At 34.7% G+C, this 27,794-nt stretch overlaps 1 protein-coding gene and 1 long non-coding RNA gene across 4 annotated transcripts in view; one reads left to right on the forward strand and one right to left on the reverse strand.

The window, feature by feature from the left end:
• The first annotated feature begins 427 nt into the window (after window positions 1-427).
• LOC136043548 (uncharacterized) lies at window positions 428-2,516 on the forward strand. The gene is made up of 2 exons (XR_010621640.1): window positions 428-887; window positions 2,331-2,516. It is a non-coding gene; the product is annotated as an uncharacterized LOC136043548 (long non-coding RNA).
• Window positions 2,517-3,797: 1,281 nt separating this feature from the next.
• Window positions 3,798-27,794, reverse strand: part of LOC136043544 (nucleic acid dioxygenase ALKBH1-like) — a 30,296-nt gene continuing 6,299 nt past the window's right edge. For all 3 annotated transcript variants that reach the window (XM_065728465.1, XM_065728464.1, XM_065728466.1), the window contains exons 2-7: window positions 27,487-27,622; window positions 23,117-23,201; window positions 11,378-11,492; window positions 9,862-9,922; window positions 8,492-8,685; window positions 3,798-4,392 (exon numbers count right to left, since the gene is read on the reverse strand). In XM_065728465.1, the coding sequence (XP_065584537.1) occupies window positions 4,146-4,392; window positions 8,492-8,685; window positions 9,862-9,922; window positions 11,378-11,492; window positions 23,117-23,201; window positions 27,487-27,618 (834 nt within the window). In that variant the 5' untranslated portion in view covers window positions 27,619-27,622 and the 3' untranslated portion in view covers window positions 3,798-4,145. The remainder of the gene's footprint in view (window positions 4,393-8,491; window positions 8,686-9,861; window positions 9,923-11,377; window positions 11,493-23,116; window positions 23,202-27,486; window positions 27,623-27,794) is intronic.

Here is a 27,794-nt window from a genome sequence, read left to right on the forward strand (position 1 = left end):
GTTTGATAAATTCTCTGTGCCGGTGATAATTCTGAATCTTGTTCACGGGTCTAGTTTGGCATCAGAAAGAGCCTTTATAGAATGCACACATGTTTGCGATGCCAAGAACCACTGGGATCAATTAAAAAGGTTCTATAAACTATCGACAGAAGTTGACGCGCTTCCAGCTTAATTTGAAAACAGTAAATTAGAGTTCTGTAAATCTTTGGTGCCATTGCAAAAATGGCGAAACAACGAAGTGGAAAGTTTTGTTTTTCTATCACTGGTGAAATTTAGACATTTCTTAAATCTAATCTATAGCGGAGTGTGGTGGCAGTAAAGGTTGTTCTTCTCAAATTTAAATCAATAAAAATCATAGATACAAACAGTAAAGTTTAAGAGATTATCGTCTTCCCAGCGTGACCCTTCGGTCTGAAGTAACTTTACACCCTAACTGACATCTGATTTAGCACATAAAATACTTTTGTGAACCGCAAACGCGCTCGAGTTTCGGAACACTACTTGGGAAATATCAAATTGAGCAAAGTGGTTATGGTGTTTAAAGCATTTTATATTACTAGTTAATAATTAGAAGGAAACACATTTTTCTGGTACATTTTCATAGAAATGTTCAAATGTTTATAGCTCTCATCGAACCACTATGAAAACAAAATTTGATTCCACCTACGAAATAACTAAAATTTGGATGCACTGGTTCTATGAAGAGTCAGTGATGTTTCTAAGAATACTCCTGATAGATTTTTTATAACGAGAATTTTTCTTTGGCAGGAAAAAAGTCTTAGTGGCGGATAAAAGTACTGGACTGTATAGCGGATCAATTGAAGTGCCATTTGGTGGCCATGGGAAACTGTACGGAATTGTAGCTGTACCAAATTCTTGCCCTACAGGTACGAGTTCTACTGTAAATCGAAACTTAAATTTAAGGTTTCGATTTAAAATTCTTTTAAGTTGATGAAACCAATTAAATTAGAACATCAACTGTAAACTTGACCGAAATAATTTTACTTCTACAGAGGAACACCGTTTTCACATTTCCTGCAGAAAATTATGCACTCTGAACTGATATCTTATGCTTAAATTTATATTCCAGCTTTCCTAGCTACTTTTGAAGTTGTGCTTAAATTCCCAGCTTAATTCAGGGCTTATAATGTCTTCTTTTTTACGACTAAAAAATGAGAAAGATTAGCGTGCTCCGAATGGCATCCGCATCTGATAGGCTACTCTCAAGCAAAGACAGAGAGATCTGGTCAAGAAATTAGAATCTGTAGGGTCATGAATGGAATTACGTAATCCTGGTCTTTGTCAGTTTTCAAGTCGTAAACTAACATTAAATAACTAAAGTGTTTCGCATAATTAATCAATTAATTAAATAATTAATAATCTTTCGCATCCTTCTTCCTAACCAACCTCGTTCTTTCTCTAGGAATTTTTGTATTATGCTATATTTTAAGTCAACCTCTTTATTTATTTTTATTTTTCAGTACTAATGTTTAGAAGTATCCATTTTGAAATTTCACTTTTCAAAGTCTTTTTTATAATCCTTAAGCTTAAATTATGTTGACAAAAGGATTGCGTCTCTATCAATGAATTATGAAAAAATTGACATAAATATGGTTGATTTTAAAACAAATTAAAGAAATAAGTACAATAACTAGTACACTTAACCTTTGAGAGAAATAATGCAGCTTTTACAAAGTTTTTCACAAGACTTCATTATTTTCCAGAGACTAGCCCTTTTCATTTTTCCATCTATTTTAGGTTTGTGATCTGCCACCACCTTTGAGTTCTGAAGCTCTTATCAAAAATTTTATAAGTTTATTCTCGTCATAGCTTTTAAATTTTATGTTTAATATGGATACCAGCTGCCATTCTTGAATAAGAGTCAAATTACAACTTCTTTTAATTTGGAAATTTCAATTATAAACGCGTTTTTTAGTTTTGGTTACTAGTGGCAGTGGTTCGCTATTTACTATATTGCAGCTATTGCTACAATCACGACCAGCCGAAACATAATACAAGTTGTGGCTCTGATAAAATGTCCATAATGGGCATTAAATATAAATACATCTCTCTATTATTACTGCTTACAAATGAAATCTTTTAAGAGAAATTTCAAAGGCACTTTATATACTCCCTCCTTGTTTACAGATATCGGTATAAGCGTTAACAGAATAAAAACCTTATTAACAGTTTAACGGGCATATTTTTTTAACTTATCACAATGAATCCACTATTTTTTGCTGTTAAATATCTCTGAAGAAATACCATCTCTCATTCATGCATGTAAAGCATTCAAGAGTGGCCATCCTTTTTATGCTCTTATTTTCTAGGTGATAGTCCATGCACACAAGCCAATGGAGGTTGTGGCTCTAATAAGTTGTGCACAACCAGCATTCAGTTTGCACGTGTCTGCCTATAATTACTGCTTAGAAACTGAAGCTTCTGTGAGAAATAAGGAAAAACTATTTGTTAAATTTAGATATTTTCATAGGTGTCAATAAATCAAACTAAATGGGTATTGTGAAAATTATGTGTCAACTCTCACACTATAGCAGTTATTTTCAACGGAGTAAAAACTGAATTTGAAAATTAATCAAACGATAAATTAAACTAAGATATTTTTTCTTTTACTTGTTTAAAATAGTTCTTAAATAGACTTCAGAAAGAATGATGACCATTTTAATCCCACCACTTCCCCTGGCAGCTTCCAATACTTAAGCTATGCAACATCCAGGATAATAAACCATAACAATAAAGACTACACAACAATGCAAAGACCAGGAACTAACACAAAAATCCTAAAGTTGCGTTTTTTTATTATTATAAATAATAAGCTATTATTATAGCTCTAAGTTATATTGATACAGTTATATATTGATTACTATATCACTAAGTTAATTGATACAGGGGTGCCTGTTAACATTATTAAAAGATTTTGACTTGATGCCTTTTTTTATGTTCTTTGCGAATATAATAATCGTTTCTACCCCAAATTCAAATTTAAAAACTTTTTGACCTAATCTAAACTAGCCTTATTATAAATAATAAATGCTAAGGCTGCCTGTGCTTTTCAAATGTAGCTCTGTATCACTATTCCGCTTATGGGACCAGTTTTTTGTGTAATTTACTTATTCGATTCCATTCACGTGACGCTCTACATTTCTAGTAACTTTGATCAAAACGAAAGCTCTTGAGTTGTAAGACCCCAAATAATGCAGTAAAAAATCGTGTTAGTAATTTACCACCAGTAAATTTTAGTGGCATCAGCAATTGGCGTTAGTATCTCAGCAATTTGTCCATAAGAGCATGATTTTCTGAAGTTCATAATTTTCATTGCTAAGCATTTTTTACAATAAGCACAAACGGAACAGCCAACCATAGAGTTTCGAATTAACATAGCAATAAACAGAAACGAAATCGAATTTTACAAATCAATGAAGAATACTTGCTTGGAGCAATTTATTTCCGTCACATTAAAGAAAATACAAAATTGCTAAACAAATATTCAGAAGCTAATTTTTAATTACCTCGTAATAATTTCTGCACTATTTTGAAACTTTTTCTATTTATCTCTTGTGTAAGTACTGTCATAGGCTAGCCTTTTACTCCTTTACCCCAACTCAGGCACATACCCAGGGAGGATTTCTTCAGGTCCAAAAAATTCAGAATTCTAATAATTTTTCTACTTGAATAATACCAGCATTATGAAAGAATCATACAAGCTGAGACTTGGATGTTCGTGGTGTAAAATAATTGGCTAGTTTATTCAACAACCAGTGAAAAGAAGAAAATGATGGTGCAAGGGTTCATTTCAGGTTTATTCTTTATACAGTATGGTAACAAGCAGTAAAAACATATACAGAAGGCGCTGAATAATTTTGATGGTATATTATTATGTATTTGATGGTGTCTCGTGTAAGCCACAAAATTCCAAAAAGACTTAAAATTAAGAGCCTTGAAATTAAAAGGCTTAAAAACGGCTTAAAATTACTTCATCCCCAAAACAAAATTCCAAAAAGACTTAAAATTAAGAGCCTTGAAATTAAAAGGCTTAAAAACGGCTTAAAATTACTTCATCCCCCAAACAAAACCAAATTTCTTTTTGTAACATTATTAAAAATTAAGATTTCACATTCATAGAAAAATTAATAAAAATTTACTTGTCGTACATTAATATTAATTCGATTGTTATTCAAATAAGAAAGAGTTCTACCATGGGAATCACAGAATAGCCAAGTTTGTTTTTCAGACTTTAAGATCCTAGGCACACCGTGGTAACAAAGTCTGCTTTCTCCACTCATAATTAAAACATCCCCGCTTTCTAATTTGATAATAGAGGGATCTTCTTCTTTTGTCAATCCTCCTAGGAGAAAAAGCGCAGATTGACCGAAGCTGCAAAATAAGAAAAAGAAAAGGGATTACAAGAAAACTTACATATGCATTTTTTCTCGTTGTTGAAATTAGTTTCTTTGATTAAAATTTTTATAAGGAGTCAATAAACATTATTCGTTCCTGGAAAAGCTACAGTTTCCTTAGAAATAATACCAAGTTCCCAACAAAATAAAGCATATCATAAAACAATTAATCGGACACAGTCTCTGACTTCATTAAAATATACATTGGCGAAAGTAGGGAATTGTTAAGGAAAATCTTTCGCACTTAAGAAGGCAGTGTGCTTAGGAGGGCATTACGCCTGTTAGACTTGTTACATAACATTAACTAACCAAATCAGATGTGATCTAAAATCGTACCAGAAGTGGTATTATATTTTTTTTTTTACTATTGATATCCTTTTTTTACTTTACTATTGTTTTTTGTTTTTGTTTTTTTTTAGCAAAAGTTAAGTCAGATCTGCTACCTTACTATGTCTAATCCTTTGTGAGAAACATTCAAACAATTGCTTATGATTTTGTTTTATCTACTGTCTTGAAGGAAAATAATAACAAACAATCAATTTCCATTAATTATAATTCAGTTCTGAAACCCACCTACGTTTAGTGGCCATTAATGTTAACAATTTTCAATATTGAAGGAGAACATTTATTTTAAATGAGTTCTCAGAAGATCCAATGACCAAAATGGCTATAAAGCCAAAAAAATGGTGAAATAGACATCATAATAACAAGACGCATTCTTTTAGACGTTGCAAGCCTACATCAGGATTGCACCCTAATGTCAATCAGGGTGCAGCCCCAGGCCCTGGGAATGAACAGATTGGTAGGTCTTATGGATTTAAATCGCTTTCAAATTTAACCAATTTCACCTTAAATTCTACACATTGGGCCCGGGTGATTGGTCCAAAAATTTTGTTTCTAGAAGTTATTAAAAATCGCCAATTAAGAGATTCCTCATGTCAATCAGGATGAAACCCAAGGTCACTGGAAATGAACAGATTTGTAGGTTTTACGGATTAAAATCACGTTCAAATTTAACTAATTCATATCTTCTGATTTATCTTCATGGTTCAAAGTGGCAACACTGACGATAATACGGTACTGCCCAAAAAACATCATAATCTTGCAACGACCAAAGGAAAAATCTGGAAAATAGCGCTTTTTACGTGGGAATTACCTATCATCGGTGCAGGAGAAAAATAATCAGTTTTATTTTGATGTCCTTGGTGCTTTAAGAACGCAAAATTTTATTTAAGTGGATCTTAACTGAACAGTTATTTTCTTGCATAATTGGCTTTTTTTTTAGCATAAGTTTAACCAGGAATTCCATATTTTAAGTGAATTAAGTTAAACGGTACCTTTTAAGGAGTTTATTATGTGACAGTAAGCTTATAAGTAGCAATTTTAAGCCAAATCATGTGATGATTACTAGGCTAGCAGTCTCAGGGATCGAAAACGGTTTAGGTAAATGTAAGCTCAAAAAGTAGCCAAAAGTAGCCCAAAGTAGAAAAAAGAACTTTGATAACAACTAATAAATTAAAAGAATTGGCTTTTAATGCTGATTACAAATATATAAAATTCAATAGGTTTAATGTTACCCAACAAAAGCTACGAGCCTTAGAATACTTGCCTGATTTTCGAAAAAGGGTAAACATCCCCAAAAACCCATGCGATCTTAATGAAAATCACACGAATAGATTTAGCATATCAAAGAACCCTAATGTAGATGTTTAACACAAAATCAACAAAAATTGGAAATTTAGCATTTTTTCCAGAAAAAAATTACGGATACGTATTATTTGTTGTTTCTTTTTCTCAGGGATGACCGTATCAAACTAATGGTCCTAGAGGATTGGGAGAGGGTCATTCGAACCGAAATTGCAAATTCCAGTGCCCTTTTTCAGTGACGAAAAAGGTTTTGCCGCGGGATAGTGGAGTTTTCCGCCATTCTGTGGCATAAAACTACGATTTTGTCCCCAAGAAGGGACAAAATTGCAATTACAATTCTGAGATTGGACAATTCTGCAAATTGGGCCTTGGTGATGGTTCCAAAAATTTTTCTTCTTAGGAGGTTTTGAAAATCACCAATCAAGAGATTCCTGATGTTAATCAGGGTACAACCCAAAGCCCTTGTATATTTTTTGTACTATCCTTCACATTGCTCTAATTAAAAACACGGTCAACAGCTACATACACTAATGTCAAACTATAAACTCATTAACCTTATATTGAAGCAAACTAGATTAACTGCAAAAGTTTACTGGCTATAGCCAGTAACTTTATATATGGACGTAGAGTTTAATTAAACGCAATTAGAAGAGTGGAGATATATGACCTTTAGAAACACACCATCAAGGTAATCTCAACATCTAGCAGAGAAATGTCTTCATGCATGTTCATTTTGATGAAAAACATTCCCCTCAGGCTTTATATTTCCTCTGTAGCTGGAACGTAAAAGCAACAGAAGGGATCCAATATCTTATTGAATAAAAAACAATTTTTTTCAGCTGAAAATGAGGAGCAACATTAATAGAAATTACTTCGTGTATAAAGGGGATTGCTTTATTATTTTTGTAAGTTTTTTACTGCTTTAAAAAAGCTTCCTAATCCAATTCAAAACCTCTTGTGTTTCAGCAGTTCTTCTTAGAGAATCGGGACAAAAAGTCAAACTTGGCGTAAAGAACGAGAGGTAAAAGAGGGGGTAGTCCCCTCATATACGGAATAGTTTCTATTTATTTTGACTTTTAGCGTTGCTCCTTACTTTCAGCTGAAAAAACTTGTCTTTTTTATTTAATTTCTGATCGTTTTCAATTCATACCCAGGCATAACCAAGATATGATGCGGGGTACAGACCCTACAAATTCTCGATTTCTTGCTGATAAATTGCGTATATCAACAGCTGTAAATTGAGTCGGAATTTTTCATTTTTTCCACTTAAGAAATAAAATGTCGGATTTTAATTGAAATTTTCAACACAAATTGAGCATTTGTTCAAACTTTTTGACGAACAGTAATTTTCTTGAATAAGTCCTAAATAACACTTTTACTAGAGAATTCCGGGTGGATGGAAAGGGATAACATTGTTCGCATGGATGGTAATTCTGCGTGACTTTTTATCTTCTACACAGCTGAAGCCATCGCAACCTCTACAATAGGGTTTTATGATGCTTAAATACAGCGTAAATATATATTTAAATACATAGAAACAATACATAAAGAAAGAAAAAGATAAATATTAATATTGAAAACCAACGAAAATAAAACTCCAGACAAGCACAAAAAATCGATTCTTTTGAGGTATCAATTGCTGTTTAAATTCCTTTTTTAGAGTTTCGGTTACTATCGGCCCGAGTCACTCTTTATTTGCAGCTCGTTACTACGAAATGTTTGATTTAAATGCCAACCTACAACGACTGTTAAGAGAGGGAGAGAAAGAGACAAAAAAAGAAAAAAGCTTTGGTCAATATTGGGTGCACATAATTTGGGCGTATATGATTTAAACTACTAAAGGCAAACATAAAGAATAAGAATAATGAGCCTTAGATCGTTTGCACGTCAAAGGCATGTAATGCTATAAAAGCAGAAATTTTAATTTTTTCCATATTTGTTTTCATTCCAAACTTTTTATTTTGTATCACTTCCTCTCTTTCACTTATTTCGGATATGTTTTAAAATATTCCTAACAGTTAATCTTGTATTATAATATTTGGACTAATGTCAATCTATAATTTTAATGTTCCTGGAAAAGTCGTCAATTCTTGAAGAAGAAGGAGAAAAAACGACAGCCACAACAACAAACCAACTCGGAATCTTAGAGTGTGTCCCAATTTTAGACATTTTACAAAACAAATTATAAAAATCAATAGTAAGATCGTGTAAATCTCGATTATAAACTTTAGAAGTATATACTTAATTTCGTAAAGACTATTTTGTCAAAAAAAAATTATTGCACTTACTAATACTAGCCGAGCAGAATTATATTTTAATGGAAATTCATTAAAAGTAATAATTATGTCTCAAATGATTTAGCGACAAGTAGTGACTGTTTCTTAGCGACTGCATGTAGGACTAACGAATATATTTAAGAAAACCTTTACCTAATAGAGAAAAGAGGAGCATCTTTGTTTAATTCTGAATGATCTGTATGCCCACTTAGAGTTGAATTCATATGGTAGTAATTTATAATCCCTGCTTCAGCTACAAAGTTGTAAAATCCTAGTATTTCAGCAAGTTTCTCAATGAGACGCTTCAAATCTGGAGGAAAATGTGAACGATTATCATCTCGGTAAACCTACAGGAAAGTATAAACTTGGAAAAAGAGCGATTTGCTAAAGATGAAGAGTGAAATAGAATGTATCTCGATTTTAATTTAAAAAGTCAAGAAAGGAAATAATAATTAACAGGGACGTTGAATGTACACCGGTACAGTCTTTTTTTTTCTTCTTCTTCTTTTTTTTTATCACACAATATCAAACTTTTTTTTGTTTCAAAGGAAGGTTTTAGTAATGACACCTGTTCCGACTTATCTTTATTTTTTGTTATTATAATAAAACATGTAAAAACATTTCGTAAATATGCTCATGTAAATTGGCGGTAGAACAACAAATTGGAATCAGGACTATCAGGAATATCCTTAGAACTGACATCAGCAAAGGAATCTAAAGTCTTCCAAACTCCTACCTCCCCTTGTCTCTTCCCCTTGTCTTGAATTCTTTCAGAATAGACGCAGGAAGGTATTTTTCACACAAACAAGAGTGTAAAATCAGGTAAATGTACATAAACCCATAAGAGGAGGAAGGGGATTGGGGAAAGTTCCTCAAAACCCCAGAAAATAGGCGAATAAAACTCAAAATGTGGGGAGAAATCTAAGCATCTAGACATTTCATAAGAGCCCTGACCTGAAAAAGTCTTCTGCATACATTCCTGTATGGCATCATATGAAGGAGGAAACACAATTAATCAATACATCTACTCGCTTAAAACCTTTACTTTAAGGAAACTATCTGCTAGAATATGCTAAGAAGCGCTTCCCGTCTCAACACATACGATATTTTTTAGAGGGATTTGATCCCTCTAAGATTTTGTGCTGTAGTCTAGTTACTGTTACTTGGCTACTTTGGCATTTTTCTTGTTCCTCAATATTCCCTTCTCTCCTCCTGCTTCTCAATTTACGCTTCTTTCTTACTCTGTTTCTCTTCCCATTACTACAATTAATCATCCTTGACACACACCTCTTCAGCTTTGACTTTTTAAACGGTGTAAATGGTAAAACGAAAAAAATAAGTGCACTTAGATTGACCAAAATATCACTTAGCATATTTGATCTTGCAAGCCACCTTTTTTGTCGGTCTTAAGGCTTGGTCAAATTAATGGTGGTTAAGAAGTCACGTATTATGTCATTAGGCTACAACAGCACATTAAGGAAATGAACAAAATGATTGAATTGTATACATTTTAAACATACAACCTTTGTATCCCAATCATGATGATAGCCAATTGTAGCCCAGCGTAGTCTTTGATAATCAGCCCTGAAACATAAATCCCAAAGTAAATAAATAAAGCTTGTCTCGATTACTTCAATTAATATCAGGTGATCTTCAACTTTTTCACCGATTACATTGGGTTATAGCACTTGGTGCATCGTACTTGCAGCCTTCCAACTGTAAACGACCATAGTAGAGCTAAGTCAATAGCATTTCTCAGAACATTTTCAGTCACTTCACGAATGCGTTACATTTCATTCATCAGCGCAAGAAATATCAGTTTTGTAACCAGTGCCAGCCGTGATGCCAATAGTGTGGGTCTTGCAGCCCATGGTCTCTCGCGGACTATATGTGACAGATCACAGACTTCTACAAATTCTAACCTCACCGGAATTTGTGCTGCAGGGTGACCAGAACGGCTACTACAAGTGTACTATCTATGCACTGTAAGTGCCAAAGTATTTGTCACACGGTGCCACAAGCCCATAATCGTCCATCCTAAAACATTATCTTCCCTTGGGGAAGATATCCCAAAAAAGTATTGGACTTCTTTCCTACTCCCCAAACCACTCATTTTTCTCTCTAGGGAACTCTCTTACCTAGTGGAATAAATGATAGAGAAATTATATGAAGAAAAGTGAAACAAAGTGTTACTATTTACAGATCAGATCACAAAAACATACTGAACTAAATTAAAAAGAGCACTCTGACTCCTGTTTGGCGCGTGAAGCGCAATGGAGTACGGCTTAAAGTAATTTAGCCAATCATAAGCATCAAAGAGTGAAGCACGCGCGAACCTGCAAGCCCAAATCAATGGCTTACGCTCTCCTTTACTACCCCATTGTCGTTAATCGTAAAACTCTGGTTTTTGACCAGCCGATGAGTCACCACCAGACTATTAATTTTTTAGGTAGGTAATTAACGAGACTGCGAGAATTTAACAAGGAAAGGAAAAAGAAAGATTACATGGTACTTGAGAATAAACGGGGGAGGGGTTAAACACAGAGTCTCAAAGCGGGAATGAATTTAGCTTACAAAAAACGACATTTACTCTATATATGGATATAATTTATTAATATTTTTGTCGAGATAATTTTCCTTTAAATATTTTCTTACGATCTCTTTCTTCGCCATTAGGGAAAGACCTGCTTTTCATTTGGTTCCAGATAAATAGACGAAAATTACAATCTTTAGCAATCCTTCCTTCATCGTCCACAAATTTTGTCCTAGCCGTCTCAACTTTTCTCTATCGTAAACAATTATTTTGGAAAACAATGGACAAATTTTCATATGTCTTCCAAAGAACCCCGGTTTCAGAACCATACTTGAATATGTAGATAGCAGTGGAGTCAAATGTATACATAAATGAACAATATAGGACAAAAAACTGTTTTAATCAACTAATAAAAACAATATTACAAAACAAATCAAAAACAAATTTCGAATTCTGAAATTCGAAAAAAAACGAAAGACAAACAAGGAAATAAAAAAAAGACTTACATGTCTAAAGTGCCAATGTTTGTTTTGCTTGGAGATAAAGGATATGAGTAAAGGCATTGAGAAGCCCAATATGTTTCGCCATCTACAGTAAAGCAGCCTTTTACTAAGAGTAGGCCTGAAATAAACAAACGGGGGATTACACTACAATCTTTGGTAAAGAATTTCAATTTTGAAACATAATAATTCATCATCATGTAGTCTATACAATCAAAAGTAATCAGACTGATAGAACCGCAATATGATTGATGGTTGGTGATTTCCCTTTAGTCAGATTTTCTTCCGCCATTTTTCTTTTTGTTTACAAATGTCATTCTTTTTTAAAATTTTGATTCTTCCAAAGTTTCCTTCCTTCTTTCGTCAATCATTGCACAATTTCCTTCTCATCTATTTTCCACTTCTCTGCACTGATCAAATTTTATATTCCTAAAGGAATTAATGATAAAACATAACTGATGAAACCGAATTTTCAATATTCGCAGTTATTTTCAAGCTATTTTTATAAAGCTGTTTTTTATGCAATTATAGGAAGATTCGTTTTTAGAGTCTCTGAAGTACCAAGGACAGTAAAAATTACATCTGATTATTTGAACAGGTCAAGTGGAACTATACATCTTAAAAATTAGGGAAAACCAGGAATTCAATTTTTGACGAGAACAACTTTTTGGTACTTACAAGTTTTGTAGTTTTTTTGGCAGTGGCAGGCGCCAAATCAAGCAGTTCGTGGCAATGATCTACAAATAAGGAGCGACTTGAGATAATAATAACCAAAATTTTAAACAGTATACAATCGGTAAGAACTAATTAATCAACATAATTGGCTTTTTATGCTGATTAAAAATACATAAATTCATTAAATTTAAAGTTTTTCTTATCAGAACCTGCGAGCCTGACAAAATTTTCAAAAAATGGAGTAAACACGCAAATGATCTTGACAATCAATGCTTGACAATGAATTAAAATAGAATAGTTGTAGGCATCAAGTCATGGCTAACTATAGAAAAAGCCATGACATGTTAGGTTAGGACAATCATATCATCAAATTCAGCATATCGGAGAACTCTGTTGTAGAGGTTTCAAGCTCCTAAGTACAAAAATACAACATTTTGCTTTTTTTCGCAGAAGAACGAATATGGATGTGTGTTTATTAGGATGTTTTTATCACATCGATCCAAAAGTCCTAAAAGTAGGGTAAGGGGAAAGTAAAATTCCAAGTACCATTTTTAGAGTCTCTAATAGCCAAGAAGATTGTGCCACAAGAAAGTGGCTTTTTTGCCATTTTGATGCATTAAATTGGGATTTTGCCACAAGGAGGACCAAGTTGCCATAGATTAAAAATTCTGAAACAGCCAGCCAGTTTAAAAGTATTGAAAGCAATATAATGAGCTTTCCCGTTGCAGAGGAAGTAATGCCACAAGGTGGTACATTCGTTCCTGAAGAGTAACGCAGTCCATAAAATTAAATGGTCAATATATACACTTAAATTAATGCTTTTATTTTACTAGGTTGATTTACTTGGTTTTTCATAGAATCATGTTCAGTGATAATTGCACATAAGCTATTATGAAGGAGAGCGGTAGAGTCATTGTGTAGGCGGGGATGGGGGAGAGATAACTCAAAGAGTACATCTCAATAATCAAATTATCTAAGTCTGAACACACCTTCAGATAAATATAGAAAGTGGTGTGACTGGTGTAGGGATTAATGACTCATATCTCTTCATTTAGACTAAGCAATCCTTCTTAATTATCGGGAATGTTTTTTCGCGAGTTCTTAAAAGTTTTTTTTTAAATCTGTCTTAAAAGTTTTGGGGGGTGAAAGCGTCCCTCCCATTGAGATAATATTTTCCATTTAGGATAAAAGATTCCATTCACATGCCTACCAGCAAAGAGTTAGAAAAATGGGTATGGGGAATCGTGAGCCTCTCCAGCGGATTTCTTCGAGGGGGGACAAGTGCTATCAGGGGCTTTGTTTTCAGAGATTGTATATGTCAATATTTATTATCCCCTGTTTCCATACAATGTTTAATGTCACTTTGATTCCCGGGGGCATTGCCCCCCTATAGACATGCAAAGAGAACAAATCTATAAAACAGGTTTTTTGAAGAATTCGTCTTTAAAACCTTTGAAATGAGACCCTATAAATTATGTTTGACGTCTCAAAGCCACCCTCCTAATAAGTATTGGAGGGGCGCATTCATTTAGGGATAAATACCGTTTTCGAAGCATTATTTTACGATTATTAAACTTAAATATAAAAAGAGTAGTTGAAGGAGGGAGAAGTGGCCCTCTTTCACATTCAAAACAGCCTTGGGTCTAAGAGCTCATAAAAACGAACTCTAAGCGGTCCTTGTCAATAGAAACTGAAAGTCCAAAAGGTTTCGATTGCAGCCAATGCAACTACAAAATATATTATTCATGCTGATTCTAAACATTCAAAACCTGAAAGCAAGCTTTCTAAAAATGAGAGTAAATAGAAACATTAAAACTTTCAAAGAACATAAGTCGTTCCGTATAGCAGTGGAGCTGCCCCCTCTTCAACAACTCGCTCTTTACTCTAAAGTTTTATATTGTTTCAAAATAATTTTTGAAACACTAAGCGAACTTGTGTTTGAGCACTTTTCGTTAAAGGATTGTGACAAAGAGTTAAACTTTAGCATTAAGAGAAGGGGTTGAGGAGGGGGCGGTAACCCTGATATAGAATAATTTCTCTTCGTTTTGAGCTATAATGACACTCTTAACTTTCGTTTGAGAAAACTAGTTTGTTTTTTTTTTATTTAAAGAAAGAAAACATGGGTTAAAAATAAGCAAAAATAACCAAACTATAGACATCACCAAACAGCTGAAGAAGATGTAGTTTTCTTTTGAAGGTGTAACTGTCACTGGAAATCAACAGATTGGTAGGTTTTACGGATCAAATTCGCTTTCAAATTTACCTAATTAATTTCTTCTGATTTATCTTCATGGTTAAAAGTGGCAACACTGACGACGATATGGTACTGCCCTCAAAACTTCATAATCTTGAAACGACTACAGAAAAAACTCAGAAAATAGCGCTTTTTACGCGTGAATTGATTTATCATCGGTTCAGGAGACAAAAAAAACCTGTTTTATTTTTATGTCCTTGATGCTTTAAGAACACATAATTTTATTTGAGCGAATCTTAACTAAACAGTTATTTTCTTGCATAAATGGCTTATTTTAGCATAAGTTTAACCAAAAATTCCGTATTTTAAACGGATTAAGTAAAACGGTAACTTTTAAGGAGTTTATTACGTGACAGTAAACTAGTCAGTAGCAATTTTAAGCCTAATCATGTGATGATTACTAGGCTAGCAGTCTCAAGGATCGAAAGTGGTTTGGGTAAATGACTTAATTTATGCAAAGTCTGTATACTGAACTATTATAGCATAAAGATTATTTGCCTAAGTATATGTATTACACTGAAATACTTTTTTTGCTAGTAAAATTAGCTCGTTTTACGAGGAAACTGAATAGTGATTTTATAACGAGTAAAATGATTATACTACCAGTTTAAGGACCTGGGACGATTTCAAAGAGTTTCCTAGCTTCATTGCATTATACCACATTTGCATTATACTATATCATTTTTTTACAGTTCGTGGTAACGAACTATAAGTGAGGAGCGACTACGCCCAATAGTAACTCAAAGCAAAAAAAGGAAGTTTGATAACAATTAATAAATTAAAAGAATTGGCTTTTTGTGCTGATTCCAAATATGTAAAATTAAATAGGTTTAATGTTACCCAACAATAGCTACGAGCATGAGAATATTTGCTTGATTTTCAAAAAAGGTAGACATCCCAAAAAGTCATGCGACCTTAATGAAAATCACAAGAATAGATTCCGCATATCAAAGAACCCTACTGTAGACGTTTAACACAAAATATACAAAAATATGAAATTTTGCACTTTTTCTCAGAAAAAAGATTACGGATACGCATTTATTTGTTGCTTCCTTTTCTCAGGGGTGACCGTATCAAACAAATGTTCCTAGAGGATCGGGAGAGGCTTATTCGAACGGAAATAAAAATTCTAGTGCCCTTTTTCAGTGACCAAAAAGGTTGTGCCGCGGGATAGGGGTGTTTTCTGCCATTTTGTGGCATAACTACGATTTTACCCCGAAGAAGGGCCAAAATTGCCATCGATTGGCAATTCTGAGATTGAAAAGCAATTATGAGTATCAAAAAGCTATATATTGAGTCCTCGTTTACAGAGAAAGTAATACCGCATGGCGGTGTATTCGTTCCTGAAAAGTCACATAGTCTAGGTAATATAAGATAAACGGCAAATATGGACATCCTTTAGTTTAAAGCTTGATTTAACGAAATTAATACACTTGATTCTCCATGAATTTATGTTCAGTGATACATAACTGCGCAAGCTCTTATAAAAGATAGACGACGGGTCTATGTGCAGAGAGCGGAGAGGGGGGGGGGTATCTCATGCCTAAAAGAGAGCAATTAAATGCCCAAATTATTTAACTACCTAAAAGCCTTCACATGCATATTGAAAATGGAGGTATCACCCTGCAGGGTGATACCTCTCTTCTTATTACAGAAATATGTTTCTGACATTTAATTTAACGTTTCATTTAATTGATTTGATTTGCTTCACAATACAGTGTTGTATAGATTTATTATACGTTGATATTATACTATTTTAAAAGAGGTCCAATGGATTATTGTGTAGGTTATGGCCCTCCCTCAAACGTTTTGGCTTGTTACACCTCTGTTTGGCACCAGAACGATTTCGGGGAAGTAATTACTCGAATTTCTTAGTCACAGCCTGTTATTTCGGTGCATTTCAATCACAGGGCAATTCTTCTATAATCACAACTAATTTCACAGTTTTAGATTATTTTCTTTAACCTTCAATTTACCCTGACATCATAGCTCAATACCCAAAAAACGGGAAAAAATTAAAACAATGAAAATGCAAAAATAAATACTGTATTAATATTCTACACCATACATTCTGCCTGCATTTTGGAAAATAGGTAGAATATTCCAAACTCCATCTTTACTTGTAATACATTTATCTGTCATACTTTGTTTTTTTAGTGTTGGGTGATAGTTTGATTAAACGATATATCGATGTTTTTACTTTCGATATTCGATAATCGATATATGGATTTTGATATTTCTTATCATTTTTTTTTTTTTTTTTGCTCAGATTAACTTTAGTGTTTGGCAAAATTCAATAACAAAAATAGTATTTTGTACAATTTTTTTCCAAAATTTTGAATAAATACAGAATGTCTTCTACTATATGAACGAATATTACAAAAACCCTGATAATTACTCGGGCTCAGGATAAAGAAAAATAAGCTACTGGCTATTTTTGACTATTCAGATCAACAACACGTCAATATTTTCACCTAAGAATTCGCTCAGCCTTTCAGTGATTAAACAAATAAAAAAAAAATTCAACTGAAAGTAAGGAGCAACACTAAAACTAAAAAAAAACTAAAAATTTACATATATATGAGAGGAATAACCCCCGCCTCAATACCTTACTCTTCTCGCAAAAGTTTTTTTCTGTATTTTAACAATCTCCTTACTCTAATTAGACGGATCTTGTGTTTCAGGAGTTGTTCTTTAATAGTTAGGACGAAAAGTAAAAACTAGTGTAAAAAGCGAGGCATTGATAAGGGAGATTTGCCTGATATACAGGATAATTTTTGTTCATTTTAATTTTTAATATCACTCCTTAGATTTAGTTGAAAAAATGTATCTTTTTATTTAATTTCTGATCGTTTTTCAAATAATGCCAGAAAATCCACCTTTTTTTCCATGGAAAATCCCCCCCCCCTAAGAAAATTCCTCCTTGGAAAGTTTTTTTCATGTAAGACAATTCCATCCTTGCTGAAAAGTCCCCAAAAAAACTTCGTGCGGACAATTCAGCCAGGAAGATTATTTTTAGCCTACTTTCATTTCAAAGAACACTTCTTTTTCTTCTAATTTCTTACTGTTTTTCAAAACATGTCAGAAATCTTCCCTCCGTGGAAAGTTTTTCTTGGAGATTCCCCCCTCCCTGTGTCTCCATGGAAAGTTTTTCCTGCGTGAAATTCCCCAATGGAGAATCTCACCCACGGAAAATCCCCCAGACAATTTCAGCTCCTTCCCCCGCGTATGGTTTCCCTTTGAAAATTCTTCTTCGGAAACATACCTCCCAATGAAAAATTCTCCCCTTGGAAAATCCCCCGCACAGATATTCCCCCAATACAAAATTCACTCTCCCCAAAAATGTCTGTTTACTTCCCAATAACAAAAACTATATTTAAGCACTAGACAAATTTCATAAATTACAACCCTTTTCTCCAGGGACTTGCAGAGTCGTGTCATCCCCAGAGTCATGATAGATGAGCCATGACCTTTCAACTGTGCTGATTAAAATGGCTATCTCAAAATTTTGATCAGATGATTTCGGTAAAAAAGGAGCATAGGAAGGAGGGGTATCTAGTTGCCCTCCAATCGGTCTGGTCATGAAATAGGGAACTAAAACTTTAAGTTTAGCTCGAGCGAGCCCTCTCCTGATCTTATATTAGTCCTGGTGTGTGTGAAAAAAGGGCCTAATCGGGAAGAAATTGCAAGAGAAATCTTTCTTTGACAACCCGGCTCAGAAAAATGTGCTGATTCCAAATATGCAAAGTTTGCTCATCTATTTGTTTCACAAATATTTTTTTTAAGTTGAGGTTGATTTTGAAGGGGTGAATTTCTTGTTTCCATATATAAGTGTACAACAACAAAATTAATGTCTAGGATGTGTTAATAGATCAGTGATTATGAAAATCACTTATTTGAACATAAGATTAAAACTTAGGTTTTTTTAGGCTGAGGTTGATTTTAAGGAGGTGAAATTTGTTTTTCCACACAAAGACGTTTAAAATCAAAGTTGATATCTAGAGTAGGGTAAAAGATCATGGTGATTTTGAAAATCACCTTTATTTTAACGTAAAATAAAAATTATATTTTTCTTAGGTTGAGGTTGATTTTGAAGAGGTAAAATTAGTCTTTCCATGTAAAGGCGTACAACAACAAAATTGATGTCAAAAGTGAAGTATAAACATATCATCACATATCATCATGGTGAATACGAGAATCATCTTTATTTGAATTTAAAATTAAAACTTTCATCTAAATATTCCATCAGTTTCTTAATCTGGTAAGCTTAAAAAACCAAGAATTGCAAAAAATGTTCCCTATTACCCTTTTAATACATCGAGTATTCTATTAGTCTAGCACGTTAATTTTAGAGAAATTAAATCAGATTAGATTTAGCTATATTCTTTTTAGGTTGAACGACAAATATTGAGCAAGCTACTTTAAGCTTTAAATTGTCGATAAGAATTGTATCATTTGTAAAGAAGAAATAGTGGAGGTGTCAGCAAATGGTCGTTTTAGGAGAGGTCTTACAGAAATGCAAAGTATAGAGGAAAATCTGTCTCTGGCAGGAATCGCCAAGAAATTATCTTCTCTTAAACTATCACTTTCGAAAAGGTCGTGTAAGGGAAAACTTTGGATAAAATATATAGAAATGATAGACATATTGAAGAAGTTTATCAAAACAGAGCTGGACAGGATCCACAGATCCAAAAAATTTGGGCGGGTCTGTCGGCAGATCTGGTCATTGAGCAGGTCCTTATGCGCTCGTTGAGAACTAACGGTGGCCTTATAAGGGGAAGTGGCATGGATGAGTTGCAGAGGCTGACTTGGTTAATTTAGGCACCAACTTGCAGTGTAATTAATTTGTCGACGCAAAATTTTGCCGGGGTCCAATACGAGACATGCGAACAGCACAAGGAGTTACAGAGTCGAAGATAGAGTGCGAAAAACATGACAATAACAAGCTTCTTTGCTTTCTAGTTGAGATTACCCCTTTCGCAGAATACCCGATCTTGCGAACCATTGCTTCTGGTGTTAAGACTGATGAAAAATTTAAAGTCGACACAGCTAGATCCATCGGACAGGAAATCATGAATAGCATGCGGGGGAAAACGTCAACACGTACACATTCAAGAAAAGATCAGTGGCCAGTCACGAGTCAGTTGCCGTTGATCCAGCATTGATGGACAATTGGTGGACAACTGGTGACAATTCCTGGAAACAGCAACGATAATTTGAAATCATACTCTAAGTATGAATTTTGTTCACCACCTTCGTCACTTTTTGAAGCAAATGGAATTCCACGATTAGCCAATAAGCCCACCTTCATCGATGCAATGTGGCGTCTAGTTAAAGAGCAGCAGCCAAAAACTGAAGATTTCGTATAAAGATTTAAGTGACAAGCATACAGTTCTCGTTGGTGGGGCACTGCTTCAGCAAATCCTTTGGGGAAAAAATCTGCTTATGATAGTATCTCCCAGAAGTACGTTGACTACGTTGCACGGAAGGACGTTGGTGTTTTCAACGGATACAACCAAGCACCTTCAATCAAAGAGATAACCCATTTGAGACGGAAAGGGGCACGATCATACCCGCAGATCAAATTAACAGGAATATGGTCTTTTCTACAAAGACAGAAGTGTTCCTAAGCAAATTCAAGAACAAGCAAGCAACCATAGCTATGACCAGTGAGTACCTGACCAAAGCTGGGCCTCAGGTATACCAGGCAGAAGATGACGCTGTTCTTCTCATTTTACTAACTGTAGTTCGATCTGCTTCTTTTATGCCAACTGTCCTGGCTGGAGACAACAAAGATCTGCCTATACTCCTATGTTATGACGCACAGACAGGTAGCCAAGCGATCTACTTTTACTCTGAGCCTCGAGCTGGAATCTCAAAGAATAGAATTTGGGATGTAAATGCAACGAAACCCAAACTTGGATCTCGTATCTGTAGCACAGTCCTATACGTCCACGCCTTCCTTGGGTGTGGTTCAACTTCTCGTGTCTATGGAATTGGAAAGTCAGCAGGACTACAGCTTCTGATAAAAACGATGAGCTTTACGAATGCACTAAAGCTTTTATCGACCCACTATCCACCAAGCACAACGTTTCAGCAGCTGGGGAGGAAGCAATGATTCTTTTATATAAGTGCCCAGGCTCAATTCCAACCCTCAATCAGTTGTGTCATCTCAAATTCATCAAGAAATTCAAAGCATCAGCTTCGTACATTGAGTCTGAAGTTCTCTCTCCACCACCAGAGATGATTGCAGCTTCCACTCACTTCGAGTTTATTAGCAAATTAGATCGTGGAAAACCGCGGGATGTAATCTTGACCCTACCCAGTTCGGTTGGTTAATTCAGAATGGACTATACTGCTCTATTTTCGATGAACTCCCAGATGCCCCCGAATCTCCCCTTGCTGTTTTTCACTGTAACTGAAAAAATGACTGCTCAAATATGCGATGCAGCTGTAAAAGAAATAGCATGTAATGCACCTAGGCCTGTGGAGCTTGCAAGGGAAAAAGTTGTGCTAACTGTGTTACAACTGAGTTTCTCGGAGTTGATGATCTGGAAGATAACGAAGATCTATGAATATTGATATTTCGATTTTTAACATATTTGTGTATTATATAACCGAAAAAGTTGAGACTGTTTTAGTTGTTAGTTAAAACATCGAATTGGGTGATAGTCGTCATTTTACATTTTGAAAGCGGTTACTTTCAGGTTAAGCGTGGTTTAACACTGATGGAATATTTTAATGAAAGCTTTAATTTTACGTTCAAATAAAGATAATTTCCATAATCACTGTGATATAGTACCCTATTCTAGATATCATTTTTGTTGTTGTACGTCTTTATATGTAAAACCGAATTTCATCTCCTCAAAATCAACCTCAACCTCAAAAAACCTAATTTGTAAGTTTAATGTTAATAAAAAGATGCACCCTGTTCTAAACATTAATTTTGTTGTTGTGCGCCTTTACATGGAAGCAAGAATTTAAATTCCTTAAAATCAACTTCAATCTCAAAAAACCTAAGTTTCAATTTTACATTCAAGTAAAAGTGATTTTCATAGTCACTGTGATCTATTACACTATTTTAAACATCAATTTTGTTGTTGTACGGTTATATATGGAAACACGAAATTCACCCCCTTAAAATCGACTTCAACATAAAAAAAAAAATATTTATGAAACAGCTAGATGAACAAGCTTTGCATATTTAGAATCAGCACATGTTTCTGAGCAGCATAGTAAAAGAATTATTTCTCTTGCAAGTTGTTCCCGGTCAAACCGTTTTCTTCATGGACTATATGACTATTTGTTTTATACAATCATTCAGGCAAAAAAACATAGAACAGAGCAAATAAACACGCCTCCGTGATCTTTCTTCTGGTAAAACTTACAAAATTTCACATCTTTTCAGATGGAAGCTAGAATCCCTTACACAATGGTTCTCTGGTATGCCAAATCTGTAATTTTTATTAAGATAAACTGAATTTTTAAGGGCGTTCCCGGTCTTTCTAAAAAATCGTGCGAATTTTCTCAAGATCGTAGCTTTTGATGGGCACATAAAACTTGATGAATTTTATATATCAAGAGTTGCCATAAAAATCCAATTCAATTGATGTATCTTTTGTTTTAAAATTCCGTGTGCAACAGTTTTGCTTGCTATTTGGCCGGTTTGCTCCTTACTTACAGCATGTTACCCCGAACTATTTGATTAGCTAATCAGGCTTGGAATTCACTCTCAGAAAGGACATTGGTGACGGGCATGGATAATAATTTCATGACAACTTTGTATAGGTGTTTCTGAGACCTAAATCACAAGACTTCGACGACTTCAGTGGATCAGTTTTTCTTGGAACTAAAAACTTCCTCTTCAAAACTAGACAGCCGTGATAGATGCAGCTGCAGACGAAGCTTGTCTTCCATTGTCTACTGAAACTTAATCATGTGAACCCCACAAACTGGCTTGATTCTAAATTCTGCAATTGCATCTACTGATACATATTCCAGTAAGGCCTAATCCACGTATCCTGCTATTTTACTCTCAACTTGGAGAGGATCGTCAGGGGTAATATATAATTTCTATAAACACGGATTAAGGGATGTGGCAATCATGAAGAGTGTGATCTGAACAAGGCCTATAAGCCTAGAAGGTATTTTATCTAGCCAAGCCTTTTTGAGGTTCTCGGCAACATTTGAAAGCCCATCCTCACTAGACACAGTTTGAGAACGGGCTATACAAACTTATGGGTAAATTTGCGCATATTGTGTACCAGCATGTATGAGGCAGTACGCTATATTATTCTTCTTCTTCTCTTCGCAATAGATTATTCTTCTTCTCAGCCATTTGCGAAACAATTTTCTATGTTGGATCTTTTCTGTTGGACGTTCACTGGTATATAATAGAAAAAGCCAAAATAATATCGTTTCGATATTGATATTTAAGTTTCGATATTCGATATTTATGCGATATATCGATATCCAATATTGTCCAAAACTCTTTTTTGGCTGCTCAGTTTTGCTGCGACTATATATGGGGGAGGGGGACTTTCCGGCCGAGAATTTTCTGCGGGGGAGATATTCCGGGAGAAGGGGAATTTCCACGGGGAAGATTTATTAGAGGGGAACTTTCACAGGCAGGCGGATTTTTCACGTTGAAGGGAGAATACCCCAGAAGGAATACGCCTAACTCCCTATCTACTATCTATTTTTACTTTGGTATTTAACCCAGTGTTGTAGGTGGAAATACTATAGCACTATGGTATATACGCCTGTTAATCTAGGTTCTATCCTAAACATGTTCTTAAATAATGTAAAATTCTTACCTTTATGATGACGAGAGGTATATGCTTTCCATAAACTTGGCTTTTTCAGTCCCAGTTCATTTACTGTTATTCCTTCTGTATGACTCTAAAAGAATAAATAGTAATTCTTATATCTATCTATCTTTAAATTACAGCTCTTTCCTAAAGAAAACGCATGTAAAAACCACTGGACAATTTTTTACTGAAAGCTTTTGTAGATGAATAACAGATTCCCCGCAATACTTAGTTAAACCTGGTATAGTTTGGCTCATTCCACAGTATTTTCTTTTTTTGTGACGTATAATTCTGTTAACAAACAACTGTGATAGAACATCAAAAAAAAAAAAAAATAGAAAAAAGATAGAAAAAAAAAACGAAAAATTATACTCATAGCACAAACAAAAATAATTTTACGGCTTGTGCAAAGAACTCACTGAGTTGCAAATAAATTTATGTGATTCTGGACATCTTAGATATTCTCAAAAGTCTTTCAAAGATTACGCGCGTCCATTAAGCCTATGGACAACACATGATGATCCTGGTAACCCAAGTGAATGATTCCCCAAGGTCCAATCTGCATTTGACATCTCACAAAATAGCAGAAGAGCCTATGATATCAGTACATTCATCAAATAGATTCCTATATAACAAGATTTGGGAATGTGCTATCATCTACTTTTTTTGCAGTACACCTGTATCACATGCAAAAATACTTACGCAAAATATTCAATCAAATTATTTATAACTCACCATCATGGCTGCAGCTGTAGCTGTAATCTAGCTGAGAGCAAACCACAGCACATGGTAGGCTTTCAGGAAATTTACCATCATTATCTGCCATTGGTGCCTTGTATACTCCAGAAAATTCTCAGAGGAGCCTAAACACTGTCCTTTCGAAGTACACTAGGACCACCTTTGTCAAAATTCGAAAACCCATGATGAAGTACTCAACATTCTGATAATCCACTGATTTTAATAAGTGACAAAAGTTACGAAAACTCTACTAAAGTTCAAGGACAAAATGGTTAAGGTAGCTGCAATCACAGAGGGGTAAAACACATAAAGTTAACTCTAGTTCAATTTCACTTGACCAAAGTCGAAGATTTGAACATGCTAGAGTATTTGGCGAAAATTCATATTATTTGGTCCATTAGTTTAGGAGTACATCAAGCATATACAAATACACAAATATATAATATAGGTATACACACACATACATGCATACCCCAGCACTCGGGGGATCATTCCCCCGATGATGATGATTTTCTTAGTGCCTCCAAAGGAATTGGGGAATTGATTGTTCATAAGATGAGCATTGGAAAAAGGAGGGCCTCCCCCAAGCACTAATGAAAATCACATTCCTGGGGAAGTTAGCAGAATATCAGGACTACATCCAAGTTTACACAGACTACTCAAACACAGAAACAAAATGCAGTTGTGCAGTAGTTAATCCCTCCCAGAGCCTGTCTTTTTCCTACCGTTTACCCCCCAACCTGACAATTTTCTCTGTCGAGCTTATGGCAATCAAGTTTTCACTTCAAGCCATATCAAGCAAAACAGAGATCAAACATCAGAAGTATATTGCCTGCACTGATTCACTGTCAGCTTTGAATTACCTCTCACAACAGCAACATCAAGCAAGAAATGTTGCCATTGAGATTGAAATTTTGGTTACACAACTTGCAAAAAAAGGTATATCTGTTCTATTTATATGGGTTCCAGAATACTGTGGTATAACCGGAAGCGAATTAGCAGATCAGGCTGCAAAACAAGCCTCCCAACTGGGCCTGATTGCTAAAATCCCTATTACTGGTCCTGAATTTCTGTCTTCAATCAGTTTAAAAATTTTGGAAGAAGAAGAGGCTTCGCTCCATTCTTCTCATACCCAGCTCCTGGATCTCTATGATTATAAGCAGCCATCAAAAGAAATGAACCTCACATCTTGCATCCTTTCTAATTGCCTATTTCTTCTTATATGTGGCCAAGCAAAGACAAAATCAACCCTATTCCAGTAGAAAATGGCCCCATCCCCCGACTGCGACACATGTTGAGTGTATGAAGACATACCTCACATCATCTTTAACTGTAGAAAATATAAAAAGAGAGGGAAGTATTAAGAAATTGCTCTGAGAAGGCATTTAAAACATTCACAATGCGTTCTGTTCTGGGACACCACACGTCTCCTCCTTGGGCTAAATGACTAAGCACAAACATTTTAGGTAGATTTGTTAAGACTAGGTTTAGTTCATTACCTTTAAGTTGTTGTTTTTTTGTTTTGTTTTTCACCTATATAACAGTTGATTTTAGAGTTATCCTATTTATTATTTTAGATATATTTGATCTGATTAAATTTTTATATTTGGTTGTATGAGACAGGTTTTAATGTGTAAAATCGTATTTTATTATAATTGTGCTGTATATGTATTTTAATTGCTGTATGACAATGCATAGTCGCAGTATTTTGTCTCTTGCTTCTCAACGCAGGCAGTTACTGCAGGTGAATAACCCCCATACATTAGTAAGTTAAGTGATACATGTTCTGGTCCAGTGAATATTGACTGAAGTGAGACCGAAGCAAGCTAGTGATTACAGAAGGCACATAATAATTGAGTAATACGAACGCATATGACCTCTTAGTCAAACGCGTCAAACTCCAAACAACAACAACTAACAGAGGTTTATTGAAAATAAAATCGAGACACATAGGTACAGTGAAAATAGGTACAGTGAAAATTAATTAACGACTTATCTACTGAATTTCGAATTACAGAGGCAATTTTCAGGTCATTCTGACTTCCAGAGGTAAAATATAACCGCAAAATTCTTTCGAGTTATGCATGTTTTTTCTTTAACTTAGACAGGTTTTTATAAGACGATTGAAAATAATTCGGTACATTGAAGATTTCGAGTTATCGAGGTTCGAGTTATTGATAGCCGACTATATATATACATTTATACTAGACCAAAGAGCTTGCAAGGTAGATGGCCTTTATTGTGACAGAAAAGTTTAAACCAGAGATTCCATTTGCAGCTTCCAGTCCATGCACAGAGTCCATCCAAAGTTTGGAATAACATTTTAATACCTAGCGCTAACATCCTTACTGTCCGTTATAATTTCTTAGAGCATTCACAACACATCTACAATTCACCTGTGTTCAAAATTATTAGTAGCATCCTGTACCCAGGCCACTCAGCGCATCCCCAGGTAACGGTTAGGGTAACGCCTTACATATACATAGGGTGCTTCCATAGGAGGCCTGGACCAAGGGGGGACCTTGTCCCAAGGGATCCATTGTAGAAACATGGACACCCTCGAATGGGGGCATAAATATAGGCAGAGGAGGAAGAAGGTCCCCCAAATGTACTCTCAGTAGGGCCAAGCAGCATATGGACACGTCCTGTGAGTGACAAATTTCTCCCTACAATGGGTAAAATTGCACAGTGATGCAGAACACCATTGTGGGAGGATCCTCTATAAGATGACAACTACAGCAGGGCACAAGATCCAGATCTATGGACAATAGCCTCTGCAAAGGGCTGCTTGAATTTATAATTCGATTATTAGACTCGTTTCCAAAAGAGTATTTTAATTTGTTTTTCTGACCTTAGCTTTTTTGAGAAGACTTAAGTGATGCTGATGATGAAGAAACAATGCCCATAACTTTTGCATTTTCTTGAGACAGCCGCTAATGCATCTAGCCAGGTTTACTTGCCCCCTCCTCCCTAGGTTTCGAAAAATACTGTTAGTGGGGTAAGTTCATTAAAAAAAATGCAATAAAATAGCAAGTTCCAAAATGTGTGTCTTTTTACAATTTATTCATATATCCCTTGATGAAGAAAAGTTCTACTTTACTTTTCAACCCTTACTCAGAGATACTTTTTTCTGTTGAATTTGCAATGAGCACATTTTAACTCTCAATCAACTATCTCTCTACTCAAATATACCTGAACTCTAGTCTTTTTCATTAAACAAAATTTCAGAAGGGGGTCATTTTTAAATTAGGGACAAAACAAAAGAAAAAGAACAGAGCAAAAGTAGGAAAAGTGAATTTTAGAATCCAATCTTTTGTAGGAGTTCAAACCTTAGAAGAAATTTATTTTTCTAACTTTTTTTTTGTTTGCCAGAATATAAGATGGCATTACTTCTTGAAAACAATTTCCCTGAAGTCTCCCATTCTTCAGCAATGCATTAATATAAACATATTAAAATGAATGATAAAGAGTATATTTAAGTCTTAGTGTTCACTTATAGTATCAAAGACCATTAACACTCCCAGAACTTTCAGTCAAATTACAGTCTCTCACAACAAAGAGTCAACCCTCAGTAAGTAATTTTGTGGCTTTCCTGGGGAAGTTAGTAAATATATTCTTAATTATATTTGATTTCATACCTGAAGGTGATCATTAATTGATGTGTCTTCCAGTAATTCTAGCAAGTCAAAGGGATATTTAGACTTTTCTTTATATTCCTGTGTAGAGAGCTTCCTTACATTCTTAAACTTCAATTTGAAATTGTCATCCATAGATCTAAAACCAGAGAATTCACATTAGAATAGAATATATTTGTTCACTACAATAGCCGGAGCTAGCATTAGCATGTCATGACAAAAATAATTTATACCTTCAAAAACACTCACAGGAAAATTTAAACAAACATTATATTAATCAAACATTAAATATTAGACGTGTCAATATTATT

Source organism: Artemia franciscana, unplaced genomic scaffold (assembly GCF_032884065.1).
Source record: "Artemia franciscana unplaced genomic scaffold, ASM3288406v1 Scaffold_712, whole genome shotgun sequence".
NCBI lineage: Eukaryota > Metazoa > Arthropoda > Branchiopoda > Anostraca > Artemiidae > Artemia > Artemia franciscana.